Here is a 27,442-nt window from a genome sequence, read left to right as displayed (position 1 = left end):
TGAATTATTCATCCCCAGCCCGACGTCCCGGCTGCTCTGCTCCCCTGCCCCGGGCCGCAGCCGGGGCGGCAGAGACGCAATTACGGTAATGGAAGGAGGCGAAGCCGGAGCGACCCGGCTCCCTGCGCCGAGCGGCCGGTGTCATGTTCACCGGACAGCAGGAGAGCTGAACTGCCCGGGCGAGGGACACGAACCGCCACAGCTCGTCACGGGGTTTGTACCTGAGAGCCGGCACCGGGCAGCGGGCTCCCCAGCCCCCGCTGCACAAGTGACACCCGGGCTGGGCAGGATGGTGGTTGGAACACCCCTCAAGATCATCCAGTCCAATCGTTCCCCACCCACCATGTCCTGAGAACCTCCTGTCCGTCTGTCCAGCCCTCCAGGGCTGGTGACTCCAGCACTGCCCTGGGCAGCCTGTTCCAATGCCCCACAGCCCTTTGGGCAAGAAATTGTTCCCACATCCAACCTCAACCTTCCCTGGCGCAACTTGAGGCCGTTTCCTCTGCTCCTGGCGCTTGTTCCTGGGGAGCAGAGCCCGACCCCCCTGGCTCCAAGCTCCTTTCAGGCAGTTCAGAGATCAGAAGGTCTCCCCTCAGCTCCTGTTCTCCAGCTGGACCCCCAGTCCCTTTCCCATGTCTTTGTGCCCATGTCCCCGTTCCTGTTTCTCACCACAGACAGAACTGGAGTCACTTTCCCGCCCATCCTTGGTAGACCTGGCTCCCCCAGCCCAGCCCACCGGGTTGGGACAAGCCAAGGGACAGAGACAGGCAACCAGAACCTTAAAAAGCAAACACAACCCTGGGAATACTATAAACACTTTATTTATTGTTTTCAAAAAGACAGGAAAATAATCTAGATCATTTATTTATATTTTTTTTGTTGTTTTAATAAAAACCTTTACATAATCCTCATGCATAAAGACCTTCAAGGAGCCGATGCAGAGCAGCAGCGGGAGGGCCGGGAGCCGCGGTCCAGCCTCCCCGGTGCTGCCGCGCTCTGGAGCATCCGCAGTGTCGGTCCCCGGGCAGCGCTGGCCGTAAGGCACACGCAGAGGTGTCCCCTGCCCTCCTCCCGAGCGGGGAACGAGCTCGCTTCGCTTTTGGAGATGGAGAAACGGGAGAATCAACATGCCCGCAGGTCTCCAACGTGGCAGGAGAACGTGGGAAAAGACACTTCTGAACTGGGATTCCTGTCCCACCCGCCCCCCGCAAAACAAACGCACCACGCGACCCCGGTTGAAGCTCATCCACGCGGTGCCAGCGGCGGACCGAGCGCGGCGCAGGGGAGAGGGATCACTGCAACGGCCTGGAACTCGCTGGACCGAGGGACCGGCGGGAGCTCCAGCCCCAACACCCCAGGGACCACGGCACCCGCACAAACGTTCGCAACAGGCGCTTTATTGGCTCGAGGAAAACGTGGGGAGGCCGAGGGCGCCGGGCGGGTCCCACCGGGCTCAGGTGACACCCATCCCATGTCAGCCCCACGCACCAAAGCCGCTTCACGCCCGGGTGGTGAAACGCGCCCGGCGGAGCGGCGGTTGGCGCCAGAGCGAGGGGAGGGGGCAGCGAACGTCCGTCTGTTCAGTGGGTGACCGCCAGCTCGCGCAGGTAGGACTGGGTGAGCCCGCGCAGCTCCTCCAGCGCGTAGTCCTCGGGCATGGGCAGGCGGCCCACGTGGGGGGCCAGCAGGCGCAGGGGGACGCGCTGGGGGTCGGGCGAGGCCGGGGGGCCGGGCTCCGGGGGCGGCTGCAGGCTCAGCACCGCCCGCAGCAGGTTGGCCACGCGCTTGGCCATGTCTGCGGAGACAGGAGGAAGAGCAGGGTCAGTGCGGGCAGCGCGGCACCGAGGTCACGCTGCAACGGGGGAACCGCGAGCCGAGGGGGGTTGGGGGAACAGCCTCAGGCTGGGCTGGTAGAACCAGGCCCTGGTGTGACCGGCTCCAGCAGAGACTCCTCTCTCCACACAGAGCCCTCCATGGGTGTGACCGACACCGACAGGATCACAGAACCTGTTCGGTTGGTAAAGACCCTCAAAATCAAGTCAACTGTTCCCCAGCCCTGTCCCTGCCCCATGTCCTGAGAACCTCCTGTCCGTCTGTCCAGCCCTCCAGGGCTGGTGACTCCAGCACTGCCCTGGGCAGCCTGTTCCAATGCCCCACAGCCCTTTGGGGAAGAAATTGTTCCCACATCCAACCTCAGCCTCCCCTGGCGCAACTTGAGGCCGTTTCCTCTGCTCCTGGCGCTTGTTCCTGGGGAGCAGAGCCCGACCCCCCTGGCTCCAAGCTCCTTTCAGGCAGTTCAGAGATCAGAAGGTCTCCCCTCAGCTCCTGTTCTCCAGCTGAACCCCCAGGTCCCTCAGCCGCTCCATCACACTTGTGCTCCAGCTCTCCTCCCTTTGCCTTCACTCCTCACACCAGACTGTGTTCCCCCAGTGTCCTCCCGCTCCCCGTGGCGCTGTGACACTACAGCTGATCAAGGGGCAGCTGTCAGACCAGACACTGGATGTCACATCAACCAGGCAGCGAAAACCACCTGAAGTGACAACCCAAAGCTGCCGTACGGTCACAGCTGCTGACAGCCGGTGCTGCAGAACCCGCTGTCCCCGCGGGTGACGGACACCGACGTCCCCGTACCTGACTGCGCCAGGCGGTCCTTGGCGCTGTGGCACTGGATCTGCTCTATCCGGTTGCACAGCGACATCACTTTGGTGTGTAACCGCTCCAGCTCGTAGGGGGAACAATCCAGCTGGAAGCAGAAGAGCAGAGTCGGTGTCAGCGGCGCCTGCACCCCCAGCTGCTCTGTCCCAGACAACCGACACCAAAACCTGCGTGAACAGCCCAGTGGGGGAACCGGAAGCTCTGGGACCGAACCCGTGGGGACTGACGTGGGGCTGGTGTGCAGACCCCCCACTAACTTGTTTTCTTTCCTTCTCCTCACTCCCCTCGCTATCATGCTCTGTGCCCACAGGGCAGAGCCCACATCTTTGTCACCATCTCCCAAACCCCTCTGTATTTTCGGAGATGCAGCACACACAGCCTGTGTGTGCGGAAGGGAACGCTGACGTTACCGCCCAACAGCGAGGAAAAGGCTATTCTAAAAGCGAGACTCCGGAGGAGCTTCCAAACTGTATAAAAAGAAGACATTTAAGTCTGAATCCGTTACCTGCTGGATCCTGTCGAGCATCTCGATGACGCGGATGTAATCCAGGTAGACCAGCCCCGCTGTGTCCCAGTCCTGGATGAGGGCGCTGCGCTCCGGGGGGGCCAGGTCCTCCAGAAACCCCTTCAGGTACTTGTAGTTCTCATTAATAATCGCGTCTGGAGAGAACAAGCGTGTTAGTGGACCCGGCGACTGACGCCCCCAATGACTGACTCGGCGACTGACGCCCCCAATGACTGACTCGGCGACTGACACTGGGGGAAGCAGCTGTGGTCAATTCTCCTTCAAAACAACATTCATTTTCATATTTGTCCAGTATTCCCACTGTCACCTGCTCTGCCGCTACAGGTCTTAAAATCACCCGATTCAGATGCCCGTGGTCAGTCTATAGAGACTCATCAGCACCAGCTCAAGCTCCCAGCAGAAATGCAGGAAACCAAACATGCCGCTTATTAAGGTAATGAAACGATCCAATGGGAACGTGCCGCCTCCTCAAACAAAAACCACAGGAAGGGCAACAACCCTCTGGAAAATCAAAGTGTTGATAAAACTGATTTTCTGCTCTTTTACAGAGCCCTGATGCAGGAATAGGGTGAAGAATGTAGAGCATGGTGCCTTCCTCGTACAGGAAGGATGTCATGGCTGATGAGATACTTATGAACAAACACGGTCTCGGTGATGCGCTGTCAGCTCAATAACACCGTTACTGTGGAAGGGAGCCCAGGGCAGAGGTTTCTGGGTTTCAGCACATGCAGGTGGATGGATGAGAACACTGAATACAGGTGGGACAGCAGAGATGGGGACCAGAGCACATCAAGGTGGATTTTCCAGAGCTGGTTCCACCAGACCGTGCTGAACAGCCCTTGTGTGGAGCTTTTTGCGTACAACTACAGCGAAGCCGCAGGATCGGCGCTCCAGAACGTTCCTTCTGTTCCCCTCGGGCACGGGGAGGAGGTTCCTCACTGCCCTTCTCATGTTTGCAGTGCAGGGTCATCACAGCAGCTGTGAGCCGGAGCTGCTCTGAACCAGGCAGCTCCACATGGACCCCGGGGCTACGAACAGCCCCGCTGCAGTGTCACCAGAGAGAACCAACCCTGTCGGCAGCTGCCGACCCAACAACGCAGACATCCTGCCAGTTTTAGGTCGGTCTGCTCGTGTAACGAAGATCAGAGTGACTTGTGAAACACCTGGTCACGAACTGCAGACACACCTGCCCCTGCAGCTTCAGACGTTTGGAGGCCGCACGACTGCTGGGTCTGGCTTTAACACATGGAGACTGTGGGTAAAGTGGCCTGCAGCTGAACGTTGCTCGTTACAGGCTAAAATGATTATGCAATGCAATATGCAAACGCGTACCCGACTGGCTCTTTATGGTGTGAACACAGCGATACGATTTTGTATATAACGGTTGTTACTGTTCTTGCTGGGGTGCTGGTTGATTCCAGCATCCAGGCTTGTGCAACTCTGTACTGAACACAAGATCTCCGGGTGCTAAATCTGGTTCTCTTGTACACACGCTGGGTGAAGAGCCCCGTTTTGGAGCAACACGACCGCTTCGCATTACTGACCACCCCACGGCCTCCGTTCCTGCTCCGTTAGCTGTTCAAAAGCGGAGAAAAATGAGGAGTGCGGACTCACCCGAGGCCAAGTGCCGGACCACCAGCTTGTGGCACTGGTTCCAGTGCCCGGCCTTGAACAGGAACAGCGCTTCCTTGTGCCGGTCGCCCTCCACGCGCGCCCGGACGGCCTTGGCCTGGTGGATCCACTCGGGCGGGACGCAGAGCCGCTGCGTCAGGAACGTCTCCTTGGCCCAGGACTCGGGGGTCTCGGCGAGCTGGCAGTGCCGGTGCAGGAGCTCGCGCACCGACTTCTCCCGCGTGCTGCGGAAAGAGGACGGGGCGTTATTGACCACTGGAACCCTCCCGCTCCCTCCACCAGAAGACACGATTCAACACGAGCAGCTGAGAGCGGAGACACAGGCGTCACTGTAGCCAAACGCCAACCCCGCCGGCCCCGAACGCTCTGACCACCGGATGGCGTGCAAAGTTCTACAATCAGCTGGATTCCTTCAGCACAGGCCAGGCGCTGAGGACAGTCATTGCTAGTGTTTTGCTCAGAAAGGTTTAAGTGTGATCGAGGCCCTAAAAGTAACGCACAGGCTCGATTTGGGGGGATGGGCTTGAAAAAGATTCTACAGCAACGTGGGAATGGTCGCTGGACAGGAACAGCAGGAGACACCTCCCACTACAGACGCGTGTTCTACTGCTCTACGAGTCTAAGACAATCTTTTGTTCAGGGTTTATTTCCCAACAAAAGCAAAACTGCATTTCGGTGATCCTCACGCCTCCTAACATCGACTTCTGTTCCACCACAGGGGAACACTGATGATATTTTGCATTAATGGTGTCTTCAGGACGACTTCTGGAACGCAGTAAATGTGCTGAGCCAGAGACAAGGTGCAGCCACAGGGCGTCAAAATGACCACGAGATCACAGAATCACAGATGGTTTGGGCTGAAGGGACCGTCAAAGCTCATCTGTCCCCCCTGCCATGAGCAGGGACATCGTCACCAGCTCAGGGTGCTCAGAGCCCCGTCCAGCCTGGCCTGGGATGTCTCCAGGGATGGTTCATCCACCACCTCTCTGGCCAACCTGGGCCAGGCTCTCACCACCCTCAGGGCAACAATTCCCTACAGCGGCGTTCAGGAGACAGCGCAACACAACACGATTTAACGTCTACCAAGACATTTAACTCCACAGAATTATTGATGCCGCTTTCTTATTCTGGCAGACACAGTTTTTAGAAGCAGGATAAAGTTCTCCAGGTGTGCTGTTCCAGTTTAATGTGAGAGAAGCCCTGGTGACGTGCCATGGAACAGGCTGCCCAGGGACGTGCTGGAGTCACCGTCACTAGAGCGGTTCGAAAGCGCCCACCCAGGGACAGACCCAGGGAACGGCAGGAGATGTGCCAGGGGGTCAGTGGACATGAGGCAAAGGTTCTTCCCCAGAGGTGCTGGACACTGAACAGGCTCCCAGGGAGGTGTCACGGCCCAACCTGACAGTGTTCAACAAGAGACTGGACACCGTCCTCAGACACACGGGTGACCTGTGGGGTGTCCTGTGCAGGGACAGGAGCTGGACTCCGTGATCTGCGGGTCCCTCCAGCTCAGGACACTCTGTGACTCTAGACAAGGTTCTGAGGGACACGGGTTAGTGCTGGAGTTGGGTTATGGTTGGACTCTGTGACCCTGAGGGTCTCTTCCGACTGCAATGATTCTATGTAATGACAGCATACAGAGGAAGTCTAGAAACAGAACACAGTATTTTTGAGGAAAACCACAATAACCGACAGTTGGACTCACTGCGCGTCGGGCTCGTGCAGCAGGACGAACACAGCCCACTCCCACAGGCCGCGGCTCTCGAGCTGCGCGGCGTAGCTGGCGTTGAGCACGCCCTGGCCCTGCCTGCCCAGGTGGGTGTAGTTGAGCGCCCGGAGCACCTCCCAGAGGTGCCAGCTCAGGCGATAGTCCAGGGGGTCGCACGTCACGCTGCGCGGGTCCAGCAGCTGCTCCAGGTCGTAGTGCCTGCGGGGAAACAGGGCTTGGAACACACAGCTGGCTGTGGCCTCATAGAAACACAAACCCCTGCTTGGTTCCTTCCTTTCTGCCACCTCCACTCACTACATGTGGACAAACGGACGTCTGTGCAGCGAGCAAGACGGCGTCGAGCCGATCTAGGCCACACGTGAAGGGTCACAGAAACGTCCTCAACCACACAGAATGGGAAAGAGAGTTGATGAAGCAAGAGGAGAATGGGGAATTAAAGTGCTTTGTGGCGAGACACGTGAGGTGACGAGTGTCCAGGACAGAAGCCAATCGTGTATTAGCTAGAGAAGTGTAAGCGGTGTGTAATCTGGCTATAGTTATCCAGTATAAATAATGTAACTACATAATCAGCGGTTTAAAACTATATAACCTGATCAAATTTTGCTTTAAACGGCTTCAGTTTATAACTCTCAGAGTTGTCGAGTTCATTCTTCTCCCGCATTACACGTGTGATTTATGTGGGTTTTGGGGCTGCCTTAAAACAAAATAGGAGCAACTGTTAAAATCCTTTTGCTCCTGTTTTGAGCCTGCATTGGCCTGTCCCCACCTCTCTATGTTCCCCCATAGGTTTCTCAGTGGCTCAGTCTCACAAGCAACTATGGTGAAGCAAGATTACTGTGCTCTTCAGATCCAGAAAACACTTACAAACCCCAATACAATCATCTCCAAAGCTTAATTTCGTCAGCTGCGGCATGACAGTGTCACGCCGTCCCAGGGCGCACACACAAGGCAGATTTTCACTCCTCTGAGTGGTTCAGTAACCACTGAGGCTGATTTCACAGCCCTGGGGTGGGAACTCAACAAGTCACCCACTCATCAAGACTCTTCCAAATGCTTTTTAACTATGTGCCCGTTCACCTGTCGCTGTAGAGCTTTAACAAATGGAAGCAGACGTCTCGCAGGGGCCTTCCTCCATTATCATCGTCTTCAAAGACACAGCCGGAATCCTCCAGGTAGGGAGGCAGGGGACAGCAGGCGTACTTTTCACACTCCAGCGTGTTCTAAAAACAGTAGTTGTAACAGTAAGTTTAGAGGTCGCGCTCTGGAACCAAACCGCACTCAGAACAGCTGCTGTGGAGCAGGAGCTGCACCTGCCGGTAAAACCCACCCCGCAGCTACACAAGGCTAAAAAGCAAAACCTAAACCCAAACTGCTTTGGCAAGTTCAATTCCATATCACACTGAGCTCTCAAAAGCCACTGTGGGGAGGTACAGGCAGCTCTCACACCAGAAAATAACAATCCTGAACGCTTGTATGGCTGGAAAACCTCGTATGACTTGATGGAACAAGACGCAGTGGGTCTGTCTCACAGCCCGGGTACCCGAAACCCGCGACATTGTGCTGGCAGGAGCACCAGCACGGGGTCTGAAGCACGTTCCACGTTCTGCCCGTTCCCAGTTATTCCCATACAAAGTTCTGGAAATGAGCTGTGACCACTCCTCCTCCATCATCGGGCTGCAGCAAGACCAGCCCCACGTCCTAACCCAGCAGCATTACCTGAAGTTCAAGCCACGCTCAAACTAAAGCTTGGTGTTTGACACCATGAACACACTTAAGTACATCCAAATTGAACAGCGGACACTCCTGCAGCATTAAGCACACACCCATTCGCTATGAGACTTGATGCTGCGCTTGGGCTCTCTTTAGGCACGAAGATCAAGGGCTCAACTACCTTCAGTTAAATGATTAAATACTTATTTTGCCCTCAGCACGCAGTGGCTGAGAGCTCTACAGCCAGCAGGCTTTGCGTAACGCATGTGGCTGTGCCGTGGGCAGGACAGCTGTCTGCAGCACGGCTTCCACCTTATGTGTTCTGAGCACCTGGAAACAATCGCTGCGAGACACGCTCCAAATAAATCACTGCTGGAGCAGCTCCTCAGCTTCTGCAGCTCCCAAGGGGTTCAACCCTGCCACTTTGCTCCCACCGCAGTGGGGGAAGGAACATTCCCAAAGAGATCGGCTGCAAAAACTCATCGCAAAAGCTGTGGAAAGGGCAAATGAAACAGCAAACCCAGGCGTGAGTCCATCCTCAGCTGCTCCGCAGAGATACAGAGTCCCAGGATGTCAGGGGTTGAAGGGCCCTGGAAAGCTCATGCAGTGCAATCCCCCCATGGAGCAGGAACACCCAGATGAGGTTACACAGGAAGGTGTCCAGGCGGGTTGGAATGTCTGCACAGAAGGAGACTCCACAACCCCCTGGGCAGCCTGGGCCAGGCTCTGACACCCTCACCAGGAACAAGTTGCTTCTCCTCTTTCAGTGGAACCTCCTGTGTTGCAGTTTGCACCCATTGCCCCTTGTCCTGTCCCTGGTTGTCACCAGAAGAGCCTGGCTCCATCCTCCTGACACTCCCCCTTTCCATATTGATCCCCAGGAATGAGTCCCCCCTCAGTCTCCTCTTCTCCAGCTCCAGAGCCCCAGCTCCCTCAGCCTTTCCTCACACGGGAGATGCTCCACTCCCTCCAGCATCTTGGTGGCTGCGCTGGACTCTCTCCAGCAGTTCCCTGTCCTGCTGGAACCGAGGGGCCACAGCTGGACACAATATTCCACAATACTCGTCTGCTCACAGTCTGAGAACAGCACCGGACAGTCAATGGTACTGCCTAAAATCTCCTTTTACTGGACACAGACCCACCTGAAACGCCGACTCGTACATGGCCAGAGCCTTGGAAATGGAAGCCGTGGGAGGCAGCAGGTACCAGAGGTGCACGGCAACGCAGCGCTTCCAGTCCAGCAGCGAGCACACGTTGATGCTCGTTCTCTCTGACAATTGCCACACCTAAAGGAGGAGATCACTGGGTCAAACATCGCACAACAGCAGGTGCACAGCAGGTGCATAGCAGCACGAGGTTAAACCGGGAAATAAAGTAGTTCATAGAATCACAGCTGGTTTGTGTTGGAGGGACCTCCCCAGCTCCCCAGTCCCCCTGCCATGAGCAGGGACATCTTCAGCAGCTCAGGGTGCTCAGAGCCCCGTCCAGCCTGGCCTGGGATGTCTCCAGGTATGGTTCATCCACCACCTCTCTGGACAACCTGGGCCAGGCTCTCACCACCCTCAGGGCAACAATTTCTTCCTCAAGTCCAGCCTGAATCTCCCTCCTTTAGTTTAACCCATCACCCCTTGTCCTGTCACAACAGGCCCTGCTCAAAAGTCTGTCCCCATCTTTCTCATCAGCCCCTTTTCAGTCCAGAAAGGCCGCACTAAGGTCTCCCAGAGCTTCTGTTCTCCAGCTGAACACCCCAACTCTCTCACCTGTCCCCAGCAGAGCTGTTCCAGCCTCGGGTCATTCCTGGGGCTCCTCTGGCCCCTCTCCAGCAGCTCCATGTGTGTCCTGTGCTGAGGACCCAGAGCTGGACCAGCACTGCAGGGGGGGTCTCACCAGAGCGGGGCAGAGGGGCAGGATCCCCCCAAACCTGCTGCTCACACTGCTGGGGACGCAGCCCAGGACACGGGTGGTTTCTGGGCTGCCAGTGCACGTTGCCAGCTCACACCCAACAGCTTGTTCCCCTCTCCTGCTGTGGCTGAGCGTCACAGCCTAAACAAACCGCTGCTGAGGCAATGAGAACAGAGCTGAGTAGCAGAACTCACGGGTTTCCCGGCCAGCAGGGCGAAGACACGCAGCCTGTCCTCCTGGATGAAGCAGTCGGCCTGCAGCCGGTGCCAGTCCACCAGCTGCATGGTGAGCAGGTCGCGCAGGGGCTGGCTGCCCGCCAGCTGCGACAGGAGCAGCGCCAGCCGGTGGTCACCTGGACGGGGACAAGAGCAGCTCAGGGACAGCCTGCCCGGGTACAGCCACCTGCTGAGCAGCCAGGAGCTGCACTACTGGGTCTTGTGCACAATTTCATAGGATCAGAGAGTCATTTTGGATGGAAACCCCGCTAAGATCATCGCGTCCAACCATAACCCACCCCGGCACTGTCCCATGTCCTGAGAACCTCCTGTCCGTCTGTCCAGCCCTCCAGGGCTGGTGACTCCAGCACTGCCCTGGGCAGCCTGTTCCAATGCCCCACAGCCCTTTGGGGAAGAAATTGTTCCCACATCCAACCTCAACCTCCCCTGGCGCAACTTGAGGCCGTTTCCTCTGCTCCTGGCGCTTGTTCCTGGGGAGCAGAGCCCGACCCCCCTGGCTCCAAGCTCCTTTCAGGCAGTTCAGAGATCAGAAGGTCTCCCCTCAGCTCCTGTTCTCCAGCTGAACCCCCCAGGTCCCTCAGCCGCTCCATCACACTTGTGCTCCAGCCCCTCACCAGCAAACCGGGACACGGGGAAAAGACAAAGGAATGGGAAGGACAGAGGATTAATGTAACCTGGTAGCAAGCAGCACATGGACAAGCGGACACGGGAAAATTCTGAGCACCCAGTCACCACCACCTCTCGAGGCTGAAATTCTCTTTTTGCGCCTCCCTTCCTCCTCCCTGCAAAAAGCTGCGAGATTGGGGCCTCACCCGCCAGCTGCGCCAGCCTGCAGGCTTCTCCGATCCTCCTCCCCGTCAGGCAGCTGAACACGGCCTCGATGGGGCTGCCGTGGCGCGCCAGGGACACCTCCTCGTCCACGCGGCGGGCGGCCGTGTCCGCCAGCCAGCGCGAGAAGGCTCTCCTGCGCTCCAGCGCCAGGACGTACTCGCTGGGCTCCTCCAAACTGGCCTCCAGCTCCTTCAGGTTCCCCCAGATGGCTTCGCAGAGGGTCCACGTCAGCAGCCAGTGCTTCACAACCGCTGTCGGGACACAGTTATTTACTCAGCGGGAGTAAAAACACAAAGAACATTTCAAAGAAAGCACAGAATTGTTTCTGTTGGAAGAGACACTCAGGACCATCGAGTCCATCCGTAACCCAACTCCAGCACTACCCCGTGTCCCTGAGAACCTCATCTAAACGCCTTTCAAACCCCTGCAGGGCTGGTGACTCCACCAGTTCCCTGGGCAGCCTGTTCCAATGCCCGACAGCCCTTTCCATGAAGAATTTTTTCCTAATATCCGATCTAAACCTTCTCGTTACAACTTGAGGCCGTTTTCTCTTGTCCCATCACTTGCTACTTGGGAGTATGTCTGTAAATCCACCACTGTTGAGGTCAAGTGGTCATTGCCACATGAGGAAAGAGCCCAGGGGTGGCAGCAGTACCGAGTCCTTAGGATGACGGAGGATATTTCATCCCACGCTTCTTGTGTGTTGTCATCAGGTATAAAAACACACCAAAGAACGCTTAGAGAGGACTCGTGGATTATAAGCATAATATCTTGAAGGATATGTTACTTCCTGTTACAACAGGTCAGCTAGCTCCACAAATAGAATCCACCACGTGTATGAGTCAAAGAACACTGAGCTGCAGCCCATTTTTCTGTTTTATTCACATTTCACTGCCCTGATGAGACCTGAAATTAACCCGAGCCGGACAGTTTTCCAGATGCATCGTTGGCACGGTGAAAAGCACCACCCCGCACTCACTTTCGGCCAGCGCAGGGTCCTGGACCGCCTTGCGCACCCAGTGGGCGTAGTCGTGGATGGCGGCCACCCCCGGGTTGGGCGCCAGGAGGGGACAGCGCTGGTCCATGTGCACCGTGCTGTGCTGCAGCTTGATCTCCAGCGGGATGAGGTACAGCTGCTGCTCTCTGTCCGCCGGCCGCTGCTCCACGCTCAGCTTCTCCACGTGAACCTTGAAACACGATTCTGAGAGCCTGGAGGGAAAAGGGAGACAAAACCGGGCAGAGATGCTGTGAGTTGACGTGGTTTGCTGCAGCTTCGTTTTAACAGGAAGAGAATGAGACGGGTGATCCGAGGCCAACAGCTCGGTACAAAGAACCTAATGACACAGTCTGGGGCCCAGAACCAGACTTTGGCAAGTAAACCTCATTGAACTGCGTCCTTCCAGGCCTCCGAAGGCCGTTAGCACAGGCAGCCGTACCCCAGCGCGTTCCGTGAGCGCCTCACTGCCCACGGATCAGATACGCTGCAGAACAACCACCCAATGAGCTTTGTGAAGATTTGAGTGGTAGAACATCCAGCCGCATTCCAGTCCAGCGTAGGGACGGAGTTAACAGCGCAGGAAAGGCCCGTACGCTGCTCTCCATACAGGCAGAACCAAAGGCAGCTGGGAATTCTGAGACTAACCAAGAAACCTCTGCGGAGCTGCAGTTATCCCCAGGGACAATGAGCCCACTGGAAGTTCCCTGGACAACAATGTTGAACTTACCCTCTTTAACCTTTACCTGGATGACTATTTACTTGTTAACTAAATAACTACTCTTACTACCATAGTCCCGTCCTTTGAGATACAGATTGCTGTAAAGTAGCAACCTGCAGGAAATCTCCATTGCTAACACGATCTCGCGCCACTTCTACATATCAAAAGGAACATTCAGCTGAATTTGAAAGAGATATCAACCTACACCAAGGATTCTTTCAAACACGAAGAGAGTGTATGTGAGGATCACCCTGAAGGAAGTGGCTACTCACGATTTCGGAGCGACCGGAGTCGGCAGGAACTCGTATTCCACAGGCTCGCACTGCGGATCTTCCCTTTCACTTGAGCTGCTCAACTGATCTCCAGAGTTGACAAGCGTCCAGTTGGGTCCCCAGCCAACGCGGAAGGAGCGGCCCATGAAGAGCGCCATGTCCATCAGCAGCTTCCCTTTGCCGTGGGCGATGGACCTGTCCCGAGGCACCAGCGCCTGCCGCCTGCGGACCCCCACCGTCCTCATGGGCACCTCGGGGAGCGCCGGGCGCACCGGGAACGCGGGCGCCAGCGGAGACGTCGCCGGCCAAAGGGGGACGGACGCGGGGCTGCTGGTTGTCCTGGCTCCCTTGGGGTCCTGCGCAGCGGCGCTCGGCGGCTGGAGGATTAAGTTGGCGAATTTGGATTGCAGCAGCCCGCCGGCTAGGAGGAAAAACAGGCGAGTGAGCAGCGCGTTTCTGGTATTTAAAGGTGTTTCAGTAGCTCTTGATCAGCCAGTGGAAACATTTGCCACATTTGTGGATTGTGATGATAACGTGTAGCTAAGCAAGATTACCCGCGGTACTGAGAACCGCAGAACCCACCGTGCGCTGCCTGATCTCCAGCGTCCAAGCTAAAGCATGTGGTGTTGCACCAAGAACAGGACACGGTCTCACCCCCAAAATGTGGGGAGAGGCTGAGGGACCTGGGGGTTCAGCTGGAGAACAGGAGCTGAGGGGAGACCTTCTGATCTCTGAACTGCCTGAAAGGAGCTTGGAGCCAGGGGGGTCGGGCTCTGCTCCCCAGGAACAAGCGCCAGGAGCAGAGGAAACGGCCTCAAGTTGCGCCAGGGGAGGTTGAGGTTGGATGTGGGAACAATTTCTTCCCCAAAGGGCTGTGGGGCATTGAACAGGCTGCCCAGGGCAGTGCTGGAGTCACCAGCCCTGGAGGGCTGGACAGACGGACAGGAGGTTCTCAGGACATGGGGCAGGGACAGGGCTGGGGAATGGTTGGACTTGATCTTGAGGCTTAATTCCAACCAAAATGATTCTACTATCTCGGGTCTACCCACTGAGTTCAGGAAGCAGCTCCACACTTGTTCCCAGAGAGCAGCTGGTGGCTGTACTGGATGCCAATGCCCAGGTTTGGGTAGCGGGGCTGCAGGGTGCCCCCTGTGACAAGAGGCCAGCACCCGCGCTGCACACAGCTGCTGTCCCCAGCGCCACTGCAGGTGACAGCTGAGCACACTGGGGGAGCGGTGGCACCTCAAACCAACCTGCAAAGCTCATGGCACCTCTGTGAGAGCTTAAAATGGGCAGAAAATGTCACAGGGGCAGGAAGGAGACAGAGTGAAGCCAGGAGGGGAGCAGCAAGGTGAGGGCAGGAGGTGGAAGGAGGCGTCCCCTCCGCTGCTGGGGACAGGACGCGTGTTGGAGCAGGAGAAAGGGTGGAGTGGACAGGAACCGCTCTGCACCGAGCACAACCCCGCTGCCCAGCGCCGCCGGGAGCGCAGAGAAGCTGAGCATGGGAAAGGGGGGGCAGCGTAGGAAACTGCTGTTTTCGCTTGTCTTTCTCCCTACTCAGACCTATTTTAACAGGCGATGCATTAATTTTCCTCAAGTCTGTTTACTAATTACTGTCTCAAGCAAAACAATCTCCCTGCTTTTATCTCAACCCATTTTTCACCCAGTTTTCTCCCCCTGTCCTGTTGAGAGGGGCAGTGAAGGAGCGCGGGTGGGCGTCCGGCTGCTGGCCAGAGCTGTCCCGCCCCCACTGCGCCGTACGTTCAGCCAGGGGCCCCGTTTTCCCCGTTCACCTCAGAATTCAGCTCGTTTCGGGCAGTATGTGCTTCCTCACAGTACCTGAGTATCTCTTCTGCCCCTGCGGTTTTGAGATGGGGAGCCTCGGCGAGCAGATCTCCTGCGACGTGTCCGTTTTCACAGGTGGCTTCACAGGGTAAGGATCCAGGATCAGGTCCAGGTCATCGTCGTCAGCAAGCAGAGAGGCCTTCATAATCTAAAAATGGGATAAGCGGAGCCTGTGAGTTAGGACCGCTGGCACAGCAGCGAGCTGAGCCCACGGGCCCCGTCCCGCCAAGGCAAGGCTGCTGCTCGTGCCCGAACACGCTCGTGCTACAAGTATTTCAGACCCCGGTGAAGTTCACCCTTCAGGAGAACCAAAAGCAAGGTGGTCAGTTCATGATGAACTTTCACAAACCACTACTGAAATCAGGACCATGGCTCTTGTTCGGAGGGGTGCAGAGTCCTAAAATAATGATGTTTTCTTAGATTAACTCTACTTGTTCAACCACGAGTGTTGCAGGTCTGTCCCTTTCACAAAATAAAGGCAGACACCAAGCTCCAAGCCCGGACCAGCAATCCCTTTACCTTGTTCCCCTGAGCTGCTCCTGAGGCCGCCCTGGCTCAGGATTAGTTTATCTGATCACATTGCCCATGCTGCAGAACTTAGAAATCTGAGTTCTAGCCTTTGGATCGCTGTCACCACTGAGAAGAACCTAAAGATACATAAATCCTGCCAGTTTTAGGTCGGTCTGCTCGTGTAACGAAGATCAGAGTGACTTGTGAAACACCTGGTCACGAACTGCAGACACACCTGCCCCTGCAGCTTCAGACGTTGGGAAGCCGCACGACTGCTGGGTCTGGCTTTAACACATGGAGACTGTGGGTAAAGTGGCCTGCAGCTGAACGTTGCTCGTTACAGGCTAAAATGACTATGTAATGCAATACACAGATGTGTAACCAACTGGCTCTTTAGGGTGTGAACACAGGGATAAGATTTTGTATACAAGGCCCTTTACTCTCCTTGCAGGGTGCTGGTTGACTCCAGCACCCAGGCTGGTGCAACTCTAATGAGCAGCATCTTGTCTGTGTGTGCTCGTTGGTGTGCACACCCTGGCTTGGGACAAGATGATTTACACCTCTGCATTAAGCTTTTCATGTCTATAAAGGTTTGCCACAGACAATTAGAAGCCTAACGTGCAAGTTTTAATCATGTTATCGATGAGAAGCTGGTAAATTAATGTATACTGTGATTAGGTTACAAAGGACGTACCCATCATTAACCCACTGCCATGATCTGACCATCTGCAAAATCAGGGGGTATCTTTCAAGTTTTAGATCCTTCTGCGTGACAAGAGGGAGAAGATGAAGTAATAACACTGTTGGGAAGCAGAGTGCTCAGCTTGTGTTCAACTAGCAATTAACAGGTGTATTCTAAGTAAGAAACTAAACAATTATAACTAACATCATCAATTATTTCTTAGTACAGATGTATTTCATGTCAAAATTTTCAAAAATTGTAACGCATATGTAATAATTATGTGAATATAAGCAACGTGAGAGTGTCCAGTCGCTGAAGCACCGACGGAGGATGATCCCAGAGCTCCAGCGCTGGTGGAACAAAGAATGGGCTGAACAGCAGAACTGACTCTGCTGTTATTTCACCGTTTCACTAGGGGTGTGAGGTGTTGTTTATTACAAGCTGCTATACAAACACTCCTGGGGAGGCAGAGGGAGGACTTGGTGAGAGATACCAGGCAGGCCTGGCGTCCGGAGGGGACCCGGCGCTCACCTGCAGGACGTGGGGGTTGACGCCGAGGCTGGAGGCGATGTGGGTGGACGCGGGCACGGCGTCGGGCTCCTCGGCCGCGCCGTCCTCCGCTGGCGCCTCGCGGGGCGGCTCCTGGGTCACGTCTGCCATGTCGCTGTCCAGTTCCACCACGCGGCCCAGCTGCTCCACCTCCGGGCTCTGCGGACACACACACACACCGCGCGTCAGTCGGACCGCGCGTCAGCCGGACCGCGCAAACAGTGTCCAATGGTTTCAGCAATCACCTGCAAACGAGGCGGAGCGCTCCCTCGCTTGTGTCAAGACTCCACATTAAGCTTAGGGATGGATATACACAACCTATTCCCGGTCTCTTCAGAAGCGTAAGGCAGGAGCGCAAGGCCCAGCGAAAGAGCGGTCATGGTTTCGTGGTGTCCTCCTGAAGGTTACCACGTCCTGCCATTCGGTTTGAGAGACTATTCTTCTGCTCTCCATTTCTCAGGTGACCAACATGCATCCCACCTTCTCCCTCCAAAAGCCACCAAAGGTGAACTTGCTGCGTCTGAGTCCAAGCGGGGACAGGGCAGGAGCCTGAGCAGCCAGTCTAACAGCAGCGATCGCCGGTCAGCGTGTGCTGTCACCGCCGCCCCGGGAGCAGCGGCACTAATACCCGCTGTGCTTCCCCAGCCGGGACATCGTACAAGCTAAAAACATCGAGCTCATGTTCCACAAAGAACTCAGTAGAAGCTGGAAGTGGACATGAACCCCTTCACAAGGCTGGGTCACAGCCTGTGTGTGCGTGCAATAATTCATTTGTGGCCACATATCTCCACCTCTAGTCCCGGGCAGGAGGAAGAATGAATGTAACGAATTTCCTGATGCTAACGACACGGCTCCATCTCTGTGCTGACCTCTACGTGTCTCCAAGTGCTTAAGACAACGTTCTAGCTCAAGCGAGGCCAGAAAAACGTTGGGCAGCACCTACATGGAGCAGCCGTGGGGGCTCTGACGCCGTCCCCACCTCTCCTGCCTGGTCTGCTGGGCACGGGGACGATCCAGGAGTAATCAACCAGCCTGCGCCGCGGCAGCTGGACGGCCCTGCGGAGGCTCCGTGGGCTCCAAGCCCAGCCCTGGGCTCAGGGCGCTGCTTTAGCTCGGTTTAACCACCCCGTGGCTCCGGTACGAGCATCCCGGGGCAGAGTCTCCCATAATATACTCCTGCAAAAGCTGGTAGCCCATGGCTTGGACAAGTGTACTCTACGCTGGGTTAAGAACTGGCTGGAGGGCCGGGCCCAGAGAGTGCTGGTGAATGGGGCTGCATCCAGCTGGCGGCCAGGCACTAGTGGTGTCCCCAGGGGTCAGTGTTGGGTCCAGTCCTGTTTAACATCTTTATTGATGATTTAGATGAGGGGATTGAGACCATCCTCAGCAAATTTGCTGATGACACCAAGCTGGGAGGGAGTGTGGAGCTGCTGGAAGGCAGGAGGGCTCTGCAGAGGGATCTGGATAGACTGGAAAAATGGGCTGATTCCAATGGGATGAAGTTCAACAAGGCCAAGTGCCGGGTGCTGCACTTTGGTCACAACAACCCCCTGCAGCGCTCCAGGCTGGGCACAGAGTGGCTGGAGAGCAGTCAGGCAGAAAGGGACCTGGGGGACTAATGGACAGGAAGCTCAACATGAGCCAACAGTGTGCCCAGGTGGCCAAGAAGGCCAATGGTGTCCTGTCCTGTATCCAAACCAGCGTGGTCAGCAGGCCAAGGGCAGTGATCCTTCCCCTGTGCTCTGCATTGGGGAGGCCACACCTGGAGTGTTGTGTTCAGTTCTGGGCCCCTCAGCTCAGGAAAGAGATTGAAGTGCTGGAGCGGGTGCAGAGAAGAGCAACAAGACTGGGGAAGGGACTGGAACACAAGCCCTATGGGGAGAGGCTGAGGGAGCTGGGCTTGTTTAGTCTGGAGAAGAGGAGGCTTAGAGCTGAGCTCAGCACTCTCTAGAACTACCTGAAGGGCAGTTCTAGCCAGGTGGGGATTGGGCTCTTCTCCCAGGCATCAGCAATAGGACAAGGGGCCATGGGCTTCAACTCTGCCAGGGGAAATTGAGGCTGGAGATGAGAAAGCAATTCTGTGCAGAGAGAGTGGTCAGGATTGGAATGGCTGCCCAGGGAGGTGCTGGACTCACCGGCCCTGGAGGTTTTTAAACTGGGATTGGACATGGCACTTAGTGCCATGATCTAGTCAATGGACTGGAGTTGGACCAAGGCTTGGACTGGATGATCTCTGAGGGCTTTTCCAACCCAGTCCATGCTGTGATTCTGTGATTCTGTGATTCTGTGCAGTCCTCGGTGTGCGGGAGCCGCAGTGAATCGCGTGAATCGTGTTCCAACGGCTGTTTCTTAGCTCATTAGAATCAGCCAAGAAACACGATGAAGGTTGTCAGAGGGGGCAAAGGAAACCGGACCAGGGTGTGTAGAGACAGAACGCGAGGGCAGACCCGGGAGGAGCCTGGGCCAGCGGGTTCTGCGTGCGCCCGCAGCACCACAACGCATTTACAAGTAAAATATAGTCACAAGTGCAAAAGTCTCGCTACTCCCTTCATTGCGCTTTAATGCGGCCAGGTCCCTGCGTAACTATCTCCCATGGACCGTGAAACATTAATAAATTCATTAATATTCAAGCTAGGGAAGGGAAAAAACCCACAAAACTCAAGTCTAGATCCTAAATGCTTCCTACAGTCCAAAGAACAGGATTTTCAGACGCTTTACACCCCAAGAGCTCAGCAAGTTTAAGCCGTGCTACGTTGTTCCTCCAAGGCTGGGAAATTAAGTATTCTCCCTGCTTTCAGAAACCGAAGCCGTTGGTAATGGTAGGCAAGCCAAGGAGGTTAATTAACCTGGACATGGTTTTGCTAAATACATTAGGATCTGTAGGAGAGGCCTGAATGAACCACACGTATTCCCAAGACTGGCGGCTGCCCGAAACATCAGCCCTGGTCCCATTCATGGGAACAAGAAGGAAAATGAAGGAAAACTGAAAGGCACCGAGGGGGACGGATGCACCGGAGCTGTGGCCGGGGCTGCTCCACCCTGCGTCGAGACCCAGGACACCGCTCCCAGAACCGGAGCATCGCTCTGGGTGGAAAAGACCTTTAACATGATGGAGTCGAACCATCACCCCAACGCCGCCAAGTCCAGCCCCGCGCCCCGAGAACCTCATCTCCACATCTGTTCAAGCCCTCCAGGGACGGCGACTTGTGTTGCTAGAGGTTATAACTACATCACAGGCTATTAAAAGCAATTCCCAGTTGGCTTCATGTTTTCCTGCCACACAAATTGTTGTTTTGCACAAGCGCCAAACGCGATTTGTCACGTCTCCTGACACTACGGACAGAGCCCTGTCCGAAGGGCTGTCACCCAAAGCCAACAACGACATGGGGCTGGAACGTCTCCTGGATTCTGAAGGACTACATCTAGTACAAAAAGTGAAGCAAACAAACCCCAAACTAAAATACACCAAAAGAAACAAGCACGGGACCTATGTGACAGTCCCGCACCTTACGCTGCTTCTCCTGCTTTGCCTTCGGAGATGCAGAAATAAAACTGGGAAAAAATAAGGCTGTTCTGCACTTGCTTTCTGCCTTATGATAAGTGACTTGGAAAAGCTGTCGGTGCTTGGCAAACATTCACCGTGAGCAGCCGCCACTGAGGATATTCCAGCCCGGCAGAGGCCGCCGCCTTCCAAACAGCCTGCAGCAGCTCCTCATCCAGGGGGACAACATCCACACTAATTACATCCCGAAAATACAAGTGGACTAAGCTTTAACAATCCTGGTTTGGGGGTTTAAAAGGCAATTGCCATTAGATCTGAAGGCGTTACCAGTAAGCTGGATAAGCTGCTCCCCCCCGAGCGAGGCGGGTACTGCTGAGGATGCTCTACCGATGCTTTGGGATCAATCACATCCTGCGCAAACACACTTACAGACCCGGCAGGGAACAAGCCTCACAAAGGCATTTTTAATCAAGTAGAGCACATTCTTCAAATATAAAGCTTACAGTCTCACACACTAAACGGTGGTCACGCCAAATTAATGCACAATGTTGTCAAGGCAGGCAGCACACGGCCTTGTAATTATAGTTATATATGTTCAATATTCACAAAACCAAGTTTTCTTAAGTGGTGCAAACACACCAAACTCAAGCAAATTTGCACAAGAAACAAGGGTTTGAAGCCTTCCCAGCCCACACCCCTCGGCGTGAAGGGTCTCGGAGCACACGCAGGCTCTCCTCAGGCACAGGAGCCAGGCAGTCCCGCGAGCTCGCCGTGGCTTCTGCTCCTTTCCAGGCCACCGGTTACTTCACCAGCCCCTCCCCAGGCACCAGCCACTCGTCACATCTGGGTTTAAAGCCCCTCTTAGCCACGGGCCTCCTTCTACCTGAGCCGGGGGCGTCGGTTTGCCGTCCAGGGCCATCTGCTGGGGCGGCGCGAGCCCCGGGGGAGCCGCGGGCGCTGTTTTTAACTTCTTGGCGTCCACTTTTAAAGGATGCTCTTCCTCCTCCTCGTCCGAATCCTGCAAGCCGTACTTGGAGAAGTGCGCCACCTGCGCAACAGGAAGGGGAAACCCGTCAGACCGGGAAGAGGTCGCAGGCGTCCGTTCTGGAGCAGGAGCTGCCAGCGCTGTCCACCAGCAGCAGTGACACCCGGAATAAACGCAGCGTTTTCCAGAGCAAAACCACCCGCTCCATGCACGTCTTTAACCTTTCAAAGAAGCTTTCACCAACTTGGTGAGGACAGTTTAGCTTGAGACAGAAGTTTAGCAAAGTTTGTGAATTATAAGCTCTCAGGAGATTCTAACTTGACATTACTCCCAATACTCTTGTAAGTCAGTTCACGACCACAGTATCACAGTATGTTTGGGATTGGAAGGGACCTCCAAAGATCATCCAGTCCAATCCCCCTGCTGGAGCAGGAACACCCAGGTGAGGTCGCACAGGAACATGTCCAGGCGGGTTTTGAATGTCTCCAGAGAAGGAGACTCCACAACCCCCCTGGGCAGCCTGTTCCAGTGTCTGTCACCCTCACTGAGAAGTTTTTTCTCAAATTTAAGCGGAACCTCTTGTGTTCCAGCTTGATCCCATTACCCCTTGTCCTATCATTGTTTGCCACCGAGAAGAGCCTGGCTCCATCCTCATGGCACTCACCCTTTATGTATTTATAAACATTAATGAGGTCCCCCCTTAGTCTCCTCTTCTCCAGACTAAAGAGCCCCAGCTCCCTCAGCCTTTCTTCATAAGGGAGGTGCTCCACTCCCTTCAGCATCTTTGTTGCCCTACGCTGGACCCTCTCCAGCAGTTACCTGTCCTGCTGGAACTGAGGGGACCAGAACTGGACACAATATTCCAGATGTGGTCTCACCAGGGCGGAGTAGAGGGGAAGGAGGACCTCTCTCGATCTACTAGCCACTCCCCTTCTAACCCACCCCAGGATGCCATTGGCCTTCCTGGCCACAAGGGCACAGTGCTGGCTCATGGTCATCCTGTTGTCCACCAGGACCCCCAGGTCCCTTTCCCCTACACTGCTCTCTAATATGTAATTTCCCAACCTATACTGGAACCTGGGGTTGTTCCTGCCCAGATGCAGGACTCTACACTTTCCCTTGTTAAATTTCATTAGGTTATTCCCCGCCCAACTCTTCAGCCTGTCCAGGTCTCTGATGGCTGCACAGCCTTCTGGTGTGTCAGCCACTCCTCCCAGCTTAGTCTCATCAGCAAACTTGCTGACAGTCACTCTATTCCCTCATCTAAATCGTTAATGAATATATTGAATAATATTGGCTCCAGCACTGCCCCTGAGGCACTGCACTGGATACTGGCCTCCAACTGGACTCTGCCCATTGACTACCGCTCTCTGGCTTCTCTCCTTAAGCCAGTTTGCAACCCACCTCACTGCTCTATTGTCTAGACCACACCTCCTCAACTGAGCTGTGAGGACCAGAACCAAGCCTTTACCTTAAACACCCAGGATCCGGTCTCGGGGCGATACTCCTTGAAGCGAGCGCCCTGCTTGCGGGAGACGGACTCCAGCCTGCCCTCGTAGTTCATCTCTGCCAGCCGCTCGGGGCTCTTGATCAGGCAGCGAGAGGTTTTGTCCGTAGGCCACACTCCGTCTAAGGTCACTTCGGCCCGCCTGGCAAACAGAGGAGCGTGAGCGAGCACGGGGTTCGAGGCCGAGCGGCTAAGGGCGCACACGGAGCTGAGAGTTGAACAGCGGCCTCAGACCAGCATTTCCTGCTCAGGAACTTGCACATCTCTAGTACCTGCACAACGCTGCGACCTGAGCGCACACCTCACATGGACATGTCGTGTTAGCCGCCTGCAAACCCCGCTCGCTGCCCCCTCCACAAAACCCGTCCTTACCAGCCACCGTCCCCACAGACGGCAGGATTACCTGTTCAGACCTTCACCAACAGGCGGTTTTCTTTCATCGTCAGGGTAAACAATAACTTCTTTTCTACGGATATGAACGATCTCGTCCAGATTTAAGTTAGTCAGATTTACTTCTCCTTCAAAGTAAATTGAGCCGTAACCTGCAACACAAACCAAAACATCATGATTTGTCCATGAGAAATCACATGCCAGACAACCCACGTTCCTGCTGCACTGCTGCTTTCCCACCTTCCCACGGGCTCCGTCCTGGCTCCAGAGCAGGGGACAAGTGACAACTCCTCCCTGTGAGAACACCGACAATGTGCCGGCAATCTCTTTAACAGCCCGTTCTCTTGCGCACAAAGCTTTTTGTTATGGCTGGGCTGTTCATATTGCCAACACAAATACTCAGTGTACCCTCAGCACTACAGCATAGTTAGGAACAGCATTTTAGAAAATGGTATACACCGTAAGATTGATTTTATAAAAAAATAAAAGAAGAATAGAGTTTGGGCTGAAGACTTTCCCTATAGCTCAGTCAGCTCCAGTGCAGGTAGCAACAGGGATAGAAGTGACAATACGTTTTACACCAATGCTCCAACACCTACGGACAGCAAGTGTCTTAAAAGAATCCCAGAATCCCAGAGTGTCAGGGGTTGAAGGGCCCTGGCAAGCTCATCCAGTGCAATCCCCCATGGAGCAGGAACACCCAGATGAGGTTACACAGGAAGGTGTCCAGGCGGGTTGGAATGTCTGCACAGAAGGAGACTCCACAACCCCCTGGGCAGCCTGGGCCAGGCTCTGCCACCCTCACCCCAACAAGTTGCTTCTCATATTTAAGTGGAACCTCCTGTGTTCCAGTTTGTACCCATTGCCCCTTGTCCTGTCCCTGGTTGTCACCAGAAGAGCCTGGCTCCATCCTCCTGACACTGCCCCTTTCCATATTGATCCCCACAAATGAGTCCCCCCTCAGTCTCCTCTTGTCCAGCTCCAGAGCCCCAGCTCCCTCAGCCTTTCCTCACACGGGAGATGCTCCACTCCCTTCAGCATCTTGGTGGCTGCGCTGGACTCTCTGCAGCAGTTCCCTGTCCTGCTGGAACTGAGGGGCCACAGCTGGACACAATATTCCAGGTGTGGTCTCCCCAGGGCAGAGCAGAGGGGCAGGAGAACCTCTCTGACCTACTGACCACCCCCTTCTAACCCACCCCAGGTACCATTGGCTTCCTGGCCACAAGGGCCCAGTGCTGGCTCACGGTCACCCTGCTATCCACTGCGACAGCTGCAAGTACAGGTGCTTTTGTTCTTTTCGCATTCGAGCTTCTCAAGTCACCCCACAACACAGCTGGGTGGCGCTGCCAGCGTGACGACCCCGAGCCTTCGATGCGAGTTGTTCCCAACAGCAGGGCTCTGTTTATAACCCTGCTGAGGGCACAGGACGCAGACAAGGCTCCAGCTTAAAGGAGATGCCCCATCCCTGGAGACATCCCAGGCCAGGCTGGACGGGGCTCTGAGCACCCTGAGCTGGTGACGATGTCCCTGCTCACGGCAGGGGGACTGGGGAGGTCCCTTCAACCCAACCCCCCTGTGACTCTGTGATTTAAAGTGGCTGGTTAACCGTACACAAGCAGAAAAGCCGCCTGCGCTCACCTTTGCGGCCGATGGTGAAGTCTGTCACAATACATTCGTTTCTGTCGTTGGTGAATCGAGCCAGCTCCTCCATGGATGGGATGGTGTAATAACCAGCTCTCGTCAGAACGATCCCTGCAACACAAACGTTGTTGAGAACAGAGCGGACAGCAAGTTCCCAGCTTCAGCGTTTCACATGTTTCATTCCAGTTCTCTACAACCACAGGGCCCAAACAGGGAATCAGCGCCACAGCGCATGCAGAGAAACTGAAACACCCGATTTCCACGTCTATCGTCACCCGCTCAGGACAACAGCTACACCAGGCTCTCCAGAGACCTGTCCCAGGGGTGAAAGGGAAAAACAAACACGTCCAGCAACACCTGCCAGAGACACTCCTGCTCTGACAGCCTGGGGCTCGGGCACCTGCTCACCAAGACACAGCACCTTTCACATTTAACAGCCTCCAGTGCTTTTCCACCTCTTAATTTGTGCAGTGATATTTAAAATCCACAAAAGCTTTTTACATCTACAACTTCCCACTGCTGGGGCTCCTGAACACGTTTCTTTTGAACACAGACTCACAGGATCCCAGGATGTCAGGGGTTGGAGGGCCCTGGAAAGCTCATCCAGTGCAATCCCCCCATGGAGCAGGAACACCCAGATGAGGTTACACAGGAAGGTGTCCAGGCGGGTTGGAATGTCTGCACAGAAGGAGACTCCACAACCCCCTGGGCAGCCTGGGCCAGGCTCTGCCACCCTCACCAGGAACAAGTTGCTTCTCCTCTTTCAGTGGAACCTCCTGTGTTCCAGTTTGCACCCATTGCCCCTTGTCCTGTCCCTGGTTGTCACCAGAAGAGCCTGGCTCCATCCTCCTGACACTGCCCCTTTCCATATTGATCCCCAGGAATGAGTCCCCCCTCAGTCTCCTCTTGTCCAGCTCCAGAGCCCCAGCTCCCTCAGCCTTTCCTCACACGGGAGATGCTCCACTCCCTCCAGCATCTTGGTGGCTGCGCTGGACTCTCTCCAGCAGTTCCCTGTCCTGCTGGAGCTGAGGGGCCACAACTGGACACAATATTCCAGGTGTGGTCTCCCCAGGGCAGAGCAGAGGGGCAGGAGAACCTCTCTGACCTACTGACCACCCCCTTCTAACCCACCCCAGGTACCATTGGCTTCCTGGCCACAAGGGCCCAGTGCTGGCTCATGGTCACCCTGATGTCCCCAGGACCCCCAGGTCCCTTTCCCCTACACTGCTCTCCAACAGCTCATTCCCCAACTTACACTGGAACCTGGGGTTGTTCCTGCCCAGATTCAAGACCCTACACTTTCCATTGTTGTATTTCATTAAATTTTTCTCTGCCCACGTCACCCGCTCGTTTCCTTAGATGCCGGGTATTCCCTGAAAGGCCAAACTGATCTTTCCCTCCTCACCTTCTCCAGATGACTTGAGTTAAAAACCAACCAACCTATCACAGCCCATCTCTCCACCAGCTACAGAGTCTCACTTCAGGGAACGTTACTCAAGAACTCTTACGATCTTTTCATGCTTCTAGATCTTGTTCTGTTTCACTGACCCTCAGGACTGGAATGGAGAGCACTGAAAACAGGAGCACGATGGGTCTGGAGAGACACAACCATGTCCTGTGCTCCATCCCCTTCCCAGCAAACTACAACACAGTTTGGGGGTTGATAACTACCCAGTGTTCCACTTCCACCTCTCAGATAACACAGAATGGACTGGGTTGGAAAAGCCCTCAGAGATCATCCAGTCCAACCCTTGGTCCAACTCCAGTCCGTTTACTAGATCATGGCACTAAGTGCCATGTCCAATCTCAGTTGAAAAACCTCCAGGGCCGGTGAGTCCAGCACCTCCCTGGGCAGCCATTCCAATCCTGACCACTCTCTCTGCACAGAATTGCTTTCTAATATCCAGCCTCAATTTCCCCTGGCAGAGTTGAAGCCCATGGCCCCTTGTCCTATTGCTGATGCCTGGGAGAAGAGCCCAATCCCCACCTGGCTAGAACTGCCCTTCAAGTAGTTCTAGAGAGTGCTGAGCTCAGCTCTAAGCCTCCTCTTCTCCAGACTAAACAAGCCCAGCTCCCTCAGCCTCTCCCCATAGGTCTTGTGTTCCAGTCCCTTCCCCAGTCGTGTTGCTCTTCTCTGGACCCGCTCCAGCACTTCAATCTCTTTCCTGAGCTGAGGGGCCCAGAACTGAACACAACACTCCAGGTGTGGCCTCCCCAATGCAGAGCACAGGGGAAGGATCACTGCCCTTGTCCTGCTGACCACGCTGGTTTGGATACAGGACAGGACACCATTGGCCTTCTTGGCCACCTGGGCACACTGTTGGCTCCTGTTGAGCTTCCTGTCCATTAGTCCCCCAGGTCCCTTTCTGTCTCACTGCTCTCCAGCCACTCTGTGCCCAGCCTGGAGCGCTGCAGGGGGTTGTTGTGGCCAAAGGGCAGGACCCTGCACTTGGCCTTGTTGAACTTCAGCCCATTGGAATCAGCCCATTTTTCCAGTCTATCCAGATCCCTCTGCAGAGCCCTCCTGCCTTCCAGCAGCTCCACACTCCCTCCCAACTTGGTGTCATCAGCAAATTCACTGATGATGGTCTCAATCCCCTCATCTAAATCGTCAATAAAGATG

General features: G+C 55.3%; 1 protein-coding gene across 3 annotated transcripts in view; it reads right to left on the bottom strand.

Annotated features, from left to right (window-relative positions):
• Nucleotides 1-805: 805 nt before the first annotated feature.
• NUP98 (nucleoporin 98 and 96 precursor) overlaps nucleotides 806-27,442 on the bottom strand; it is a 46,397-nt gene continuing 19,760 nt past the window's right edge. For all 3 annotated transcript variants that reach the window (XM_065062095.1, XM_065062028.1, XM_065062154.1), the window contains exons 17-33: nucleotides 24,817-24,930; nucleotides 23,192-23,330; nucleotides 22,753-22,930; nucleotides 21,180-21,344; nucleotides 16,777-16,953; nucleotides 15,048-15,201; nucleotides 13,209-13,629; nucleotides 12,201-12,430; nucleotides 11,203-11,472; nucleotides 10,349-10,506; nucleotides 9,395-9,538; nucleotides 7,620-7,762; nucleotides 6,519-6,740; nucleotides 4,796-5,037; nucleotides 3,161-3,315; nucleotides 2,632-2,743; nucleotides 806-1,795 (exon numbers count right to left, since the gene is read on the bottom strand). In XM_065062095.1, the coding sequence (XP_064918167.1) occupies nucleotides 1,581-1,795; nucleotides 2,632-2,743; nucleotides 3,161-3,315; nucleotides 4,796-5,037; nucleotides 6,519-6,740; nucleotides 7,620-7,762; nucleotides 9,395-9,538; nucleotides 10,349-10,506; nucleotides 11,203-11,472; nucleotides 12,201-12,430; nucleotides 13,209-13,629; nucleotides 15,048-15,201; nucleotides 16,777-16,953; nucleotides 21,180-21,344; nucleotides 22,753-22,930; nucleotides 23,192-23,330; nucleotides 24,817-24,930 (3,239 nt within the window). In that variant the 3' untranslated portion in view covers nucleotides 806-1,580. The remainder of the gene's footprint in view (nucleotides 1,796-2,631; nucleotides 2,744-3,160; nucleotides 3,316-4,795; nucleotides 5,038-6,518; nucleotides 6,741-7,619; nucleotides 7,763-9,394; nucleotides 9,539-10,348; nucleotides 10,507-11,202; nucleotides 11,473-12,200; nucleotides 12,431-13,208; nucleotides 13,630-15,047; nucleotides 15,202-16,776; nucleotides 16,954-21,179; nucleotides 21,345-22,752; nucleotides 22,931-23,191; nucleotides 23,331-24,816; nucleotides 24,931-27,442) is intronic.

This window comes from Columba livia, chromosome 1, assembly GCF_036013475.1.
Source record: "Columba livia isolate bColLiv1 breed racing homer chromosome 1, bColLiv1.pat.W.v2, whole genome shotgun sequence".
NCBI classification, from domain to species: domain Eukaryota; kingdom Metazoa; phylum Chordata; class Aves; order Columbiformes; family Columbidae; genus Columba; species Columba livia.
This window is presented reverse-complemented; position numbering and strand designations above follow the sequence as displayed.